This window comes from Symsagittifera roscoffensis, chromosome 4, assembly GCF_963678635.1.
Source record: "Symsagittifera roscoffensis chromosome 4, txSymRosc1.1, whole genome shotgun sequence".
In the NCBI taxonomy this organism is placed as follows: domain Eukaryota; kingdom Metazoa; phylum Xenacoelomorpha; order Acoela; family Convolutidae; genus Symsagittifera; species Symsagittifera roscoffensis.
Genome location: NC_087065.1, coordinates 54873969 through 54888732, shown reverse-complemented (window position 1 = coordinate 54888732; position 14764 = coordinate 54873969). Strand labels below are relative to the sequence as shown.

At 34.0% G+C, this 14764-nt stretch overlaps 1 protein-coding gene across 4 annotated transcripts in view; it reads right to left on the bottom strand.

The window, feature by feature from the left end:
* Window positions 1-14764, bottom strand: part of LOC134845101 (syntaxin-binding protein 5-like) — a 99739-nt gene that overhangs the window by 4519 nt on the left and 80456 nt on the right. For all 4 annotated transcript variants that reach the window (XM_063861952.1, XM_063861953.1, XM_063861955.1 and 1 more), the window contains 2 exons: window positions 13815-13936; window positions 12805-12932 (listed from right to left, as the gene is read on the bottom strand). In XM_063861952.1, the coding sequence (XP_063718022.1) occupies window positions 12805-12932; window positions 13815-13936 (250 nt within the window). The remainder of the gene's footprint in view (window positions 1-12804; window positions 12933-13814; window positions 13937-14764) is intronic.

Here is a 14764-nt window from a genome sequence, read left to right as displayed (position 1 = left end):
ATCCAAAGATAAGTTTCAGAGTCTGATGAGAAATCTGAAAGGTAAAATCCACCTTCGAAATTAGAAGTCGATCACGTTTTTCGCGACCTTAACACTTTGGCTGTTCGATCCAGCACTACACTTTTAACTAAGTAAGGAACTTAGTTTTTAAAACATCGCCAAAAGAAATGTGAAAAAGAGTCAAGGGACGCAAAGAAGCGAAAAAAAATACTATCTTGTTCGGAAAGAAAAATCATAAATCATGCATCAAATTCGAACATGAACAAACTTTCAGATTTTTTCTTAAAAAAACCAATACGAACCATAACATAGCCAAATAAGTTTTAAAAAAATCAATGAACGCAAAAACAAAAAAAAATAAGGGTTTCTGAAAAATACCTTTAAAACTTAAGAAAAATATATGATTGACACTTTTCTGATAAAGTTAACCCAATTTGAGAAAACTGCTTCATTATGTGACAGAAGTCGAGATTAAAAAGAAGTCGACCACAATTTTTGTGAGTTTTTAGACTTCGATCGCGGAGTTTGCAGACAGTTGGAAAAGAATGAATGAACGCAAGGAAACAGAAAAAAGTTCAATTCAACTTAAAAACTTCAAGCAAAAAAATTAGATGAACTTAAAGCTCTTTGAAGGTCTAGAAGCAAACACTTCCGCGGAAAAATTTCCACAACCGCTTTTTTTCGATCGAAAATTTCATCTCAGATTTGATAGTGAAGTTTTTAAAAAAATTCGAAAAGTTTCTACAAAAAACAGAAAGAATTCGAAAACTTGACTTTCCGAAATCCGCGTAACGTTTTTCTGCTAAAGGGAGGTATTGGCCAGTACAGCAGAGAAAAATCCCAAGATCGGGTAGCTCGATTAAACACCTAAGAAACTGGGCGTAGCAAATTATAAAGGCGAGCTTCCAACAACCTGTTGTGTCGATTAAACCATGATATCAAAATTGGCGCGATAATTATCGAGAATAAAAAGATCAACAAATCAGAAAGATGACATTTCAGAGAATTATAGCCTTTTGTTTAAAAAATGCCAATCGAAGATCGGAAAAGAGTAATGAATACAAGTTAACATAAAAAACGGACTTAGTTAAAAAAAATCTTTCAAAATGAATTTCAAAGAAAAAAGGTGCCCTGAAGGCTCTTTGAATTTCTAGAATGATTTATGATTGGCACTTGTTTGATAACATTATCCCAACTTGAGAAAACTGGATCTACAGGCAAAGTTTTTTTTTCCGCCGGAAGTCTGAAAATTAAATTGCACTTTCGAAACTAGAAATCATTCATGTTTTCTTGCCCTAGTTCCTTTAATCGTATTTGGAGAGTGATATTAAAGTCACTTTCAGCAGATGAATTTCAATTGAACTCAAAAAGTGCATAAACACCAAAATGCATTCATAAACGCATCAATATGTATGAATGCCCATCTGTAGTTATTAGAGACTTTTAAGACTTTCCTGAAAAAAATTCAGCAATATCTATATAAGAGTTTTCACTACGTTCAAAACTCTTAAGAAATTGAACGTTCCCACTTATGCAGAAGATATTCACCGTAACTTCGATTGAATACATTAACCCAGTATAATATCTGTGCGCAGTACCGTATGCAGGGGAGCTTCTAACAACCCGTTCGTTGGTTTGAAACCAAAATATGGGAGAGTATTTCGAAAAACTCATGAATTTTCGAATGAAAAACGCTCTAACTATCAAAAATTTGACTTTTCCCAGGACAATAATTTTTTGAACAAAAAATTGTGACAGGTCGCTAATGCAGCGAAGCTTCCCACAACCGGTTATCTTCATGTAACCTACAACCTCAGGTTTGGGGGTTCGTTTTTGAGAAAGTTTAGAAAAAAAACATTCCAAAACGATCACAAAAATCAAAAATCGAATCCATTTGACAATTACGAGTAAAATAAATATTTGTGTAAAAAAGATTGCGCACAACCACTTAAGGAGAGGAGCTTTTCATATCCCTTCTATTCAATGAAACCAAAATTTCAGATTTGATAGGTTAGTTTTTGAGAAGATTTGATAGGTTAGTTTTTGAGAAATCGAAGGCTGTAGACAAGAATTGAAGCAACAAGAGACCAGAAAAGTATGCAGGCACACATGAATGTAAGCAGACTTCTTATGGATATTCTTTTTTGAAAATCGGTAGAAGGAATTTGTGCAAAAACTAATAAAGTTTTCTAAAGCGTATCAAAAAATAACATAGCCAATCGAAGATTCAAAAAGAGTAATGAACGCAAGAAAACATAAAAAAACCCTGACTTTCTTGAAAAAATCTCAACCGTTGAATTTCAAAGAAAAATATAGATGCCCTTTAATCTCTTTGAATTTCTAGAACAATTTATGACTGGCGCTTTTTTGATAACATGAAACCAAATTGAGAAAACTGAATCGATAAGTAAAGTTTTTATTCTGCTGGGAAATCTTAAAAGCAAATTCCATGTTCCACGTTCCTATTTGCAAAAAGCTATTTATGTCACTTTCAGCAGATGAATTTCAATTGAACTCAAAAAAAGCATTATACCTAAGTGCATCAATAAATTAAGTCTTTACCCTAAATTTTTTTTTTAAAAGTCAGCAAGACCTATATGAGGGTCTTCACTACTTTCATTACTCTTTAAAAACCATACATTTTCATATTACCTAAATTTATCAAACAGGAATTCTAGGCAACAATGCCAAGCCAGACATTTGAAATTCAATTTAGCAACTGCTACCAACTGAACAAAACTTAGGAAGCAGAAACAAAGCCGACAATCTTTGGGTAGACGACACTAAATGTGTTGGTAAAAAACCAACTTTGAAAAAAACCGTAAAAGTTTCGATTACCCCTGAAATTACCCTGTAAAAACTAGTATCCAACCAGTAATTAAATTTGAACTTTCATGAAATTGATTTTGTTTCAGTAGTTGCTAACCCGAAAAAAGTCTTTTTTTCCTATTCGATAACGCTTGCTAATGGCAAGCGTGAAAAACTGAAACATGACTGACAGACAGTTGGAAAAGAGTCAATGAAGGCAAGGAAAGAAAAAGATTGCTGACTTGTTTTTCGAAAAACCTTCAATTTTCGATTTTCAAGTAAAAGTATGAAGCCTCAAAGTTCTTGAATTTCAAAAACAAAGAAGGATTGACAATTTTTTGATGAAAATAACACAAAGTGAGAAAACTGGATCCAAAGATAAGTTTCAGAGTCTGATGAGAAATCTGAAAGGTAAAATCCACCTTCGAAATTAGAAGTCGATCACGTTTTTCGCGACCTTAACACTTTGGCTGTTCGATCCAGCACTACACTTTTAACTAAGTAAGGAACTTAATTTTTAAAACATCGCCAAAAGAAATGTGAAAAAGAGTCAAGGGACGCAAAGAAGCGAAAAAAAATACTGAATTGTTCGGAAAGAAAAATCATAAATCATGCATCAAATTCGAACATGAACAAACTTTCAGATTTTTTCTTAAAAAAACCAATACGAACCATAACATAGCCAAATAAGTTTTAAAAAAATCAATGAACGCAAAAACAAAAAAAAATAAGGGTTTCTGAAAAATACCTTTAAAACTTAAGAAAAATATATGATTGACACTTTTCTGATAAAGTTAACCCAATTTGAGAAAACTGCTTCATTATGTGACAGAAGTCGAGATTAAAAAGAAGTCGACCACAATTTTTGTGAGTTTTTAGACTTCGATCGCGGAGTTTGCAGACAGTTGGAAAAGAATGAATGAACGCAAGGAAACAGAAAAAAGTTCAATTCAACTTAAAAACTTCAAGCAAAAAAATTAGATGAACTTAAAGCTCTTTGAAGGTCTAGAAGCAAACACTTCCGCGGAAAAATTTCCACAACCGCTTTTTTTCGATCGAAAATTTCATCTCAGATTTGATAGTGAAGTTTTTAAAAAAATTCGAAAAGTTTCTACAAAAAACAGAAAGAATTCGAAAACTTGACTTTCCGAAATCCGCGTAACGTTTTTCTGCTAAAGGGAGGTATTGGCCAGTACAGCAGAGAAAAATCCCAAGATCGGGTAGCTCGATTAAACACCTAAGAAACTGGGCGTAGCAAATTATAAAGGCGAGCTTCCAACAACCTGTTGTGTCGATTAAACCATGATATCAAAATTGGCGCGATAATTATCGAGAATAAAAAGATCAACAAATCAGAAAGATGACATTTCAGAGAATTATAGCCTTTTGTTTAAAAAATGCCAATCGAAGATCGGAAAAGAGTAATGAATACAAGTTAACATAAAAAACGGACTTAGTTAAAAAAAATCTTTCAAAATGAATTTCAAAGAAAAAAGGTGCCCTGAAGGCTCTTTGAATTTCTAGAATGATTTATGATTGGCACTTGTTTGATAACATTATCCCAACTTGAGAAAACTGGATCTACAGGCAAAGTTTTTTTTTCCGCCGGAAATCTGAAAATTAAATTGCACTTTCGAAACTAGAAATCATTCATGTTTTCTTGCCCTAGTTCCTTTAATCGTATTTGGAGAGTGATATTAAAGTCACTTTCAGCAGATGAATTTCAATTGAACTCAAAAAGTGCATAAACACCAAAATGCATTCATAAACGCATCAATATGTATGAATGCCCATCTGTAGTTATTAGAGACTTTTAAGACTTTCCTGAAAAAAATTCAGCAATATCTATATAAGAGTTTTCACTACGTTCAAAACTCTTAAGAAATTGAACGTTCCCACTTATGCAGAAGATATTCACCGTAACTTCGATTGAATACATTAACCCAGTATAATATCTGTGCGCAGTACCGTATGCAGGGGAGCTTCTAACAACCCGTTCGTTGGTTTGAAACCAAAATATGGGAGAGTATTTCGAAAAACTCATGAATTTTAGAATGAAAAACGGTCAAACTATCAAAAATTTGACTTTTCCCAGGACAATTATTTTTTGAACAAAAAATTGTGACAGGTCGCTAATGCAGCGAAGCTTCCCACAACCGGTTATCTTCATGTAACCTACAACCTCAGGTTTGGGGGTTCGTTTTTGAGAAAGTTTAGAAAAAAAACATTCCAAAACGATCACAAAAATCAAAAATCGAATCCATTTGACAATTACGAGTAACATAAATATTTGTGTAAAAAAGATTGCGCACAACCACTTAAGGAGAGGAGCTTTTCATATCCCTTCTATTCAATGAAACCAAAATTTCAGATTTGATAGGTTAGTTTTTGAGAAAACGAAAATCAAAAATATCGGTCAAAGATTCCCCTCACAGACCTATTCGAAGGCTGCAGATAAGGATTGAAGCAACAAGAGACCAGAAAAGTATGCAGGCACACATGAATGTAAGCAGACTTCTTATGGATATTCTTTTTTGAAAATTGGTAGAAGGAATTTGTGCAAAAACTAATAAAGTTTTCTAAAGCGTCTTAAAAAATAACATAGCCAATCGAAGATTCAAAAAGAGTAATGAACGCAAGAAAAGATAAAAACACCCTGAATTTCTTGAAAAAATCTCAACCTTTGAATTTCAAAGAAAAAATATAGATGCCCATTAAGCTCTTTGAATTTCTAGAACAATTTATGACTGGCGCTTTTTTGATAACATGAACCCAAATTGAGAAAACTGAATCGATAAGTAAAGTTTTTATTCTGCTGGGAAATCTTAAAAGCAAATTCCATGTTCCACGTTCCTATTTGCAAAAAGCTATTAATGTCACTTTCAGCAGATGAATTTCAATTGAACTCAAAAAAAGCATTATACCTAAGTGCATCAATAATTTAAGTCTTTACCCTAAAAATTTTTTTTAAAAGTCCATACATTTTCATAATACCTTTTATCAAACAGGAATTCTAGGCAACAATGCCAAGCCAGACATTTGAAATTCAATTTAGCAACTGCTACCAACTGAACAAAACTTAGGAAGCAGAAACAAAGCCGACAATCTTTGGGTAGACGACACTAAATGTGTTGGTAAAAAACCAACTTTGAAAAAAAACCGTAAAAGTTTCAATTCCTCCTGAAATTACCCTGTAAAAACTAGTATCCAACCAGTAGTTAAATTTGAACTTTCATGAAATTGATTTTGTTTCAGTAGTTGCTAACCCAAAAAAAAGTCAATGAAGGCAAGGAAAGAAAAAGATTGCTGACTTGTTTTTCAAAAAACCTTCAATTTTCCATTTTCAAGTAAAAGTATGGGGCCTCAAAGTTCTTGAAATCAAAAAACAAAGAAGGATTGACGATTTTTTGAAGAAAATAACCCAAAGTGAGAAAACTAGATCCAAAGATAAGTTTCAGAGTCTGATGAGAAATCTGAAAGGTAAAATCCACCTTCGAAATTAAGAGTCGATCACGTTTTTCGCGACCTTAACACTTTGGCTGTTCGATCCAGCACTACACTTTTAACAAAGTAAGGAACTTAATTTTTAAAACATCGCCAACAGACATGTGAAAAAGAGTCAAGGGACGCAAAGAAGCGAAAAAATACTGACTTGTTCGGAAAGAAAAATCATAAATCATGCATCAAATTCGAACATGAACAAACTTTCAGATTTTTTCTTAAAAAAACCAATACGAACCATAACATAGCCAAATAAGTTTTAAAAAAATCATTGAACGCAAAAACAAAAAAAATAACGGTTTCTGAAAAATACCTTTAAAACTTAAGAAAAAATTATGATTGACACTTTTCTGATAAAGTTAACCCAATTCGAGAAAACTGCTTCATTATGTGACAGAAGTCGAGATTAAAAAGAAGTCGACCACAATTTTTGTGAGTTTTTAGACTTCGATCGCGGAGTTTGCAGACAGTTGGAAAAGAATGAATGAACGCAAGGAAACAGAAAAAAGTTCAGTTCAACTTAAAAACTTCAAGCAAAAAAATTAGATGAACTTAAAGCTCTTTGAAGGTCTAGAAGCAAACACTTCCGCGGAAAAATTTCCACAACCGCTTTTTTCGATCGAAAATTTCATCTCAGATTTGATAGTGAAGTTTTTAAAAAAAATTCGAAAAGTTTCTACAAAAAACAGAAAGAATTCGAAAACTTGACTTTCCGAAATCCGCGTAACGTTTTTCTGCTAAAGGGAGGTATTGGCCAGTACAGCAGAGAAAAATCCCAAGATCGGGTAGCTCGATTAAACACTTAAGAAACTGGGCGTAGCAAATTATAAAGGCGAGCTACCTACAACCTGTTGTGTCGATTAAACCATGATATCAAAATTGGCGCGATAATTATCGAGAATAAAAAGATCAACAAATCAGAAAGATGACATTTCAGAGAATTATAGCCTTTTGTTTAAAAAATGCCAATCGAAGATTGGAAAAGAGTAACGAATGCAAGTTAACAAAAAACGGACTTAGTTAAAAAAATCTTTCAAAATGAATTTCAAAGAAAAAAGGTGCCCTGAAGGCTCTTTGAATTTTTAGAATGATTTATGATTGGCACTTGTTTGATAACATTATCCCAACTTGAGAAAACTGGATCTACAGGCAAAGTTTTTTTTTCCGCCGGAAATCTGAAAATTAAATTGCACTTTCGAAACTAGAAATCATTCATGTTTTCGTGCCCTAGTTCCTTTAATCGTATTTAGAGAGTGATATTAACGTCACTTTCAGCAGATGAATTTCATTTGAACTCAAAAAGTGCATAAACACCAAAATGCATTCATAAACGCATCAATATGTATGAATGCCCATCTGTAGTTATTAGAGACTTTTAAGACTTTCCTGAAAAAAATTCAGCAATATCTATATAAGAGTTTTCACTACGTTCAAAACTCTTTAGAAATTGAACGTTCCCACTTATGCAGAAGATATTCACCGTAACTTCGATTGAATACATTAACCCAGTATAAAATCTGTGCGCAGTACCGTATGCAGGGGAGCTTCTAACAACCCGTTCGTTGGTTTGAAACCAAAATATGGGAGAGTATTTCGGAAAACTCATGAATTTTAGAATGAAAAACGCTCAAACTATCAAAAATTTGACTTTTCCCAGGACAATAATTTTTTGAACAAAACATTGTGACAGGTCGCTAATGCAGCGAAGCTTCCCACAACCGGTTATCTTCATTTAACCTACAAGCTCAGGATTGGGGGTTCGTTTTTGAGCAAAGTTACAAAAAAAAGCATTCAAAAACGATCACAAAAAGCAAAAATCGAATCCATTTGACAATTCCGAGGGACATAACTATATGTGTAAAAAAGATTGCGCATAACCACTTAAGGAGGGGAGCTTTTCATATCCTTTCTATTCAATGAAACCAAAATTTCAGATTTGGTAGTTTAGTTTTTGGGAAAACGAAAAAAAAATCAAAAATATCGGTGAAAGATTCCCCCACAGACCTTTTCGAAGGCTGTAGACAAGGAGTGAACCAACAAGAGACCAGAAAAGTATGCAGGCACACATGAACGTAAGCAGACTTTTTAAGGATATTCTTTTTTGAAAATCAGTAGACAATTTTTGCAAAAACTAGTAAAGTTTTCCAAAGCGTCTCAAAAAATAACATAGCCAATCGAAGATTCAAAAAAAGTAATGAACGCAAGAAAACATAAAAAACCCCCTGCTTTCTTGAAAAAGTTTGAACCTTTGAATTTCAAAGAAAAAAAATAGATGCCCTTTAAGCTCTTGGAATTTCTAGAACAATTTATGATTGGCGCTTTTTTGATAAGATGAACCCAAATTGAGAAAACTGAATCAATAAGTAAAGTTTTTATTCTGCTAGGAAATCTTAAAAGCAAACTCCATATTCCACGTTCCTATTTGCAAAAAGCTATTTATGTCACTTTCAGCAGATGAACTTCAATTGAACTCAAAAAGTGCATTATACCCGAGTGCATCAATATTTAAAGACTTCACCCTAAAAAAAATTAACAAATCAGCAAGACCTATATAAGGGTCTTCTTTATTTTCATTACTCTTTAAAAATCCATTTATTTTCATAATATTTCTTTTATCAAACAGGAATTCTAGGCAAAAATGCCAAGCCAGACATTTGAAATTCAATTTAGCAACTGCTACCAACTGAACAAAACTTAGGAAGCAGAAACAAAGCCGACAATCTTTGGGTAGACGACACTAAATGTGTTGGTAAAACACCAACTTTGAAAAAAAACCGTAAAAGTTTCAATTTCCCCTGAAATTACCCTGTAAAAACTAGTATCCAACCAGTAGTTAAATTTGAACTTTCATGAAATTGATTTTGTTTCAGTAGTTGCTAACCCGAAAAAAAGTCTTTTTTTCCTATTCGATAACGCTTGCTAATGGCAAGCGTGAAAAACTTAAACCTGGCTGACAGACAGTTGGCAAACGTCAATGAAGGCAAGGAACGAAAAAGATTGCTGACTTGCTTTTCAAAAAACCTTCAATTTTCCATTTTCAAGTAAAAGTATGGGGCCTCAAAGTTCTTGAATTCCAAAAACAAAGAAGGATTGACGATTTTTTGAAGAAAATAACCCGAAGTGAGAAAACTGGATCCAAAGATAAGTTTCAGATTCTGCTGAGAAATCTGAAAGGTAAAATCCACCTTCGAAATAGAAGTCGATCACGTTTTTTGCGACTTTAACACTTTTGCTGTTCGATCCAGCACTACACCTTGCTTTCAACAAAGTAAGGAACTTAATTTTTAAAACATTGCCAACAGACATGTGAAAAAGAGTCAAGTGACGCAAAGAAGCGAAAAAAAATACTGACTTGTTCGGAAAGAAAAATCATAAATCATGCATCAAACTCGAACATGAACAAACTTTTTCTTAAAAAAACCAATACGAACCATAACCTAGCCAAATAAGTTTTAAAAAAATCAATGAACGCAAAAATAAAAAAAATAAGGGTGTCTAAAAAATACCTTTAAAACTTAAGAAAAAATTATGATTGACACTTTTCTGATAAAGTTAACCCAATTTGAGAAAACTGCTTCATTATGTGACAGAAGTCGAGATTAAAATAGAAGTCGACCACGTTTTCCGTGATCTTTATATTTTAGCTGTTCGATAGTGGAGTTTGCCTTCCTTTTAATACGGGAAAGTAACTAAACTTAGAAAAAATCGGAAGTCAAAGCGCGAAAAAATTAATTCGAGCCTGACTAAATTTCTTTCAAGATTCTGGCCAGTTTTGCAAAGATTTTACGCAAACTCATACTTAACCGATTCCGTCACTTTCAACGATTTTTCCACACATTTTGTCCAGCAACTTGCAGCTAAATATACAAACGGTGAACCTGTTGCTAGACATTAACACCTACTTTTTTCGGTGAGATTGGCAAAGAAAAAAAGTGCTTAAGAAAACTTACTCGATATGTCATTATGGGATTACGAATTTGAAATTGAAATTTTTTTTTCACAAATTTGAAGTCGGCGAGTGAGATAATTACAAGCCCTGTAGTTAACATCCATCCTTCGCTGAAATTTTTTGAAAATAAACTCAAAAAAAAATTTAAGTCTATCAAAAGAAAACCTCATTTCACTCAAAACATTTTGCATTTCAACTTGAACGCCTGGTTGTATTATTGGATTTTCGAGCATCAGATTTGATTGATACTGTGGGATGAAACTAACCCAATGCAAAACTGCATCAAAAAATAATTTCTTTTACTTTCAGTGGAAAATGTAATGGAAATCTACTACAGCAAAGGAATTTGAAACTAGTTTAAATATATCGAGAATCAAACCACTAAAAGAAAAAAATGAGACTCAAATTTACTGTGAAAAAACTTTTTTTACTTTTTAAATAGGCGAGAACTCATTTGGTTCATAACATTGAAATGTTAACATAGCAAGCATTTACACGCCTCGATTAATTGTTAAACATTCAGGAAAAATAATTAGTGTAAAAACCCTGCGAGTAGAAAAAAAATTCTCGAAGTTGCCATCTCTCAACTATGCCGAATGCAATCACCATCTGAAAAATCATCTCTTTACTTTGCATTTTCGTGGCAAGTAATTGAAAACGATCACCTTCCGATTCCTGTGCTACTAACATTTTTCGAATGAAGTGTTTTTAATGTACTCACCATTCTGGCTCTTGCAGCTTCTCCAGCGGCAGTTCCGGCGGCATTCTTCTGCCTTTCCTATTCGATAACGCTTGCTAATGGCAAGCGTGAAAAACTTAAACCTGGCTGACAGACAGTTGGCAAACGTCAATGAAGGCAAGGAACGAAAAAGATTGCTGACTTGCTTTTCAAAAAACCTTCAATTTTCCATTTTCAAGTAAAAGTATGGGGCCTCAAAGTTCTTGAATTCCAAAAACAAAGAAGGATTGACGATTTTTTGAAGAAAATAACCCGAAGTGAGAAAACTGGATCCAAAGATAAGTTTCAGATTCTGCTGAGAAATCTGAAAGGTAAAATCCACCTTCGAAATAGAAGTCGATCACGTTTTTTGCGACTTTAACACTTTTGCTGTTCGATCCAGCACTACACCTTGCTTTCAACAAAGTAAGGAACTTAATTTTTAAAACATTGCCAACAGACATGTGAAAAAGAGTCAAGTGACGCAAAGAAGCGAAAAAAAATACTGACTTGTTCGGAAAGAAAAATCATAAATCATGCATCAAACTCGAACATGAACAAACTTTTTCTTAAAAAAACCAATACGAACCATAACCTAGCCAAATAAGTTTTAAAAAAATCAATGAACGCAAAAATAAAAAAAATAAGGGTTTCTAAAAAATACCTTTAAAACTTAAGAAAAAATTATGATTGACACTTTTCTGATAAAGTTAACCCAATTTGAGAAAACTGCTTCATTATGTGACAGAAGTCGAGATTAAAATAGAAGTCGACCACGTTTTCCGTGATCTTTATATTTTAGCTGTTCGATAGTGGAGTTTGCCTTCCTTTTAATACGGGAAAGTAACTAAACTTAGAAAAAATCGGAAGTCAAAGCGCGAAAAAATTAATTCGAGCCTGACTAAATTTCTTTCAAGATTCTGGCCAGTTTTGCAAAGATTTTACGCAAACTCATACTTAACCGATTCCGTCACTTTCAACGATTTTTCCACACATTTTGTCCAGCAACTTGCAGCTAAATATACAAACGGTGAACCTGTTGCTAGACATTAACACCTACTTTTTTCGGTGAGATTGGCAAAGAAAAAAAGTGCTTAAGAAAACTTACTCGATATGTCCTTATGGGATTACGAATTTGAAATTGAAATTTTTTTTTCACAAATTTGAAGTCGGCGAGTGAGATAATTACAAGCCCTGTAGTTAACATCCATCCTTCGCTGAAATTTTTTGAAAATAAACTCAAAAAAAAATTTAAGTCTATCAAAAGAAAACCTCATTTCACTCAAAACATTTTGCATTTCAACTTGAACGCCTGGTTGTATTATTGGATTTTCGAGAATCAGATTTGATTGATACTGTGGGATGAAACTAACCCAATGCAAAACTGCATCAAAAAATAATTTCTTTTACTTTCAGTGGAAAATGTAATGAAAATCTACTACAGCAAAGGAATTTGAAACTAGTTTAAATATATCGAGAATCAAACCACTAAAAGAAAAAAATGAGACTCAAATTTACTGTGAAAAAACTTTTTTTACTTTTTAAATAGGCGAGAACTCATTTGGTTCATAACATTGAAATGTTAACATAGCAAGCATTTACACGCCTCGATTAATTGTTAAACATTCAGGAAAAATAATTAGTGTAAAAACCCTGCGAGTAGAAAAAAAAATCTCGAAGTTGCCATCTCTCAACTATGCCGAATGCAATCACCATCTGAAAAATCATCTCTTTACTTTGCATTTTCGTGGCAAGTAATTGAAAACGATCACCTTCCGATTCCTGTGCTACTAACATTTTTCGAATGAAGTGTTTTTAATGTACTCACCATTCTGGCTCTTGCAGCTTCTCCAGCGGCAGTTCCGGCGGCATTCTTCTGCCCTTCCAGATTTGTGGAAGCCTTGCCTGGTTGGAATTTGGCCAGACCCTTGGACGCCTTCCCACTGCTCTCGCCGACTAAACCACACCAATTTATCTTTATAGAAATAACTGTATTGACTAACTTTTAAAGATTTCTCGACTGCAAAAGGAACGAAAGATCAAGGACAAAAGGAACGAAATCAATGTAAAATTTTTAAAAAAAGAATTTGAGCTAGCTATATTCACTGCACTTCTCAAAGCTTTACTACTCAAGCACGACAAAAAAGCAGGTAAAACCAGGGGCGGATCTAGGATTTTCTCGAGGGGGGGGGGGGGGGGGGCGGATTTTCTAAAACAATTCGAAAATGTTGTCAACTTTTTTTAGGTCCACCAAATTGATTTTCTGAGCTCTCCCAAAGCACTACAAAGACCTGGTTTTAGCCGAAATTTCTGCACCGCAGACAGTTTATTTTAAAAAAACGGCCAAAAAAGGCATTTTTAGGCACTTTATGGAAAATTTTGGCCAAAAATTCGCGTTTTTTCGGCGAGCGCTCCCCCTAAAAATAAGCATACTTGGGCGCCTTCAGTCTCAAATTAGTACAAAGGAGTGACCCTTTGCGTCGGCAGGGGTCCCCCTAATTCAGCTGGTGGTTAAAACTAAAACGGCGGTTATACGGCGAAAAGCAAAAATTCAACAAAACACAGAACTATTTCTAAAAAAAAACTTTGTGAGACTGATTGTTTCGACGATTAATTGATGTTTGTTTCTGGTAACGGTGACAGTCGAAGAACCACTTTTTCCTGAGTCCCATCAGGAACTGATATCTCTTTTTAAGAATTTACACGTTTTCTGCCCGAAATTTTCCCAAATTAAATTTGAAAAGTAGCTTCATTTTTCTTTAATCATCCTCCATAAAAAATCCTTGATACATCTCTGGGCATGATTGCAGCCATAATTGTCTCTGTATGTGAACTTACATAGCTCTTCTCTGTCTACAGCGGCGGCTGAGCTGAACAGACTTTTGAACAGTCCTCTACTTGGTTGCTCGGGCATCTCCTGTTGCACGTGGAACAGACCGACCGACTCCTGCAGCTTCCGACTGAAAGATTTACTCTTATTCACACTCTTTCCACTCACCATAACTCAACTATACCATTGACGATTCCTACAACGATAAATTAGGGAGTAATATTTGTAGAAGTGACGACAGCACTATTTTGTCAAAAGCCGACCATAAATAGCAGTTTCGGCTAAAAATAAACCGTGTTAAATTAACTGACGCTAAGCATTTACGTTCAGGGACAGAAAAAAAATAAAACCATTTCGACAAAAGACAAGTCTGGATAAGTTCTCAGCATACTTGATTTGGATTAGAAAATTTAAATGAAAGGCTTCTCTTCCTTGAATTAGCTCAGATTAAAAATGCAGACAGAATCAGTAGGGTATGTAATTTTTAATTTAAGCTCTACACGAATCGAATAACGTAAAAGATACGAAATGCAGCATGGAACCACTCATTGAATCGCTTGAAAGCCAGAGCTGCAACCAAATTTTACAGTTTTTGACAACTGACACAGCTATTCATAAACGTTCTGTATGTACGTTCTGTAACTCTACAAAAAGAATTACTTCAAATTGAGCGCGCGTTATTCAATGTTTGCTTCTTGCTTCTGTAAGAAAAAAAATGCGTGTATATTTTCATTTCTGAATTAAGATGGGTAAAAGACAAGATTGAGAAAATAATAACGACAAAAACTGCAGAATGAGCAATAGTTCAAGGAAGTTAAGAACTCAAAACAGGCGCTGCCTTATCAAATCTGCCAACTTAACTACTTAGTCTCATTTAGTTGAAAACCAGGACGTTAAAACTCGTCTCAAACAGCGCTTTCACAGAGAGTTGATTGAATGTATGTTGAATCGGTTTTAC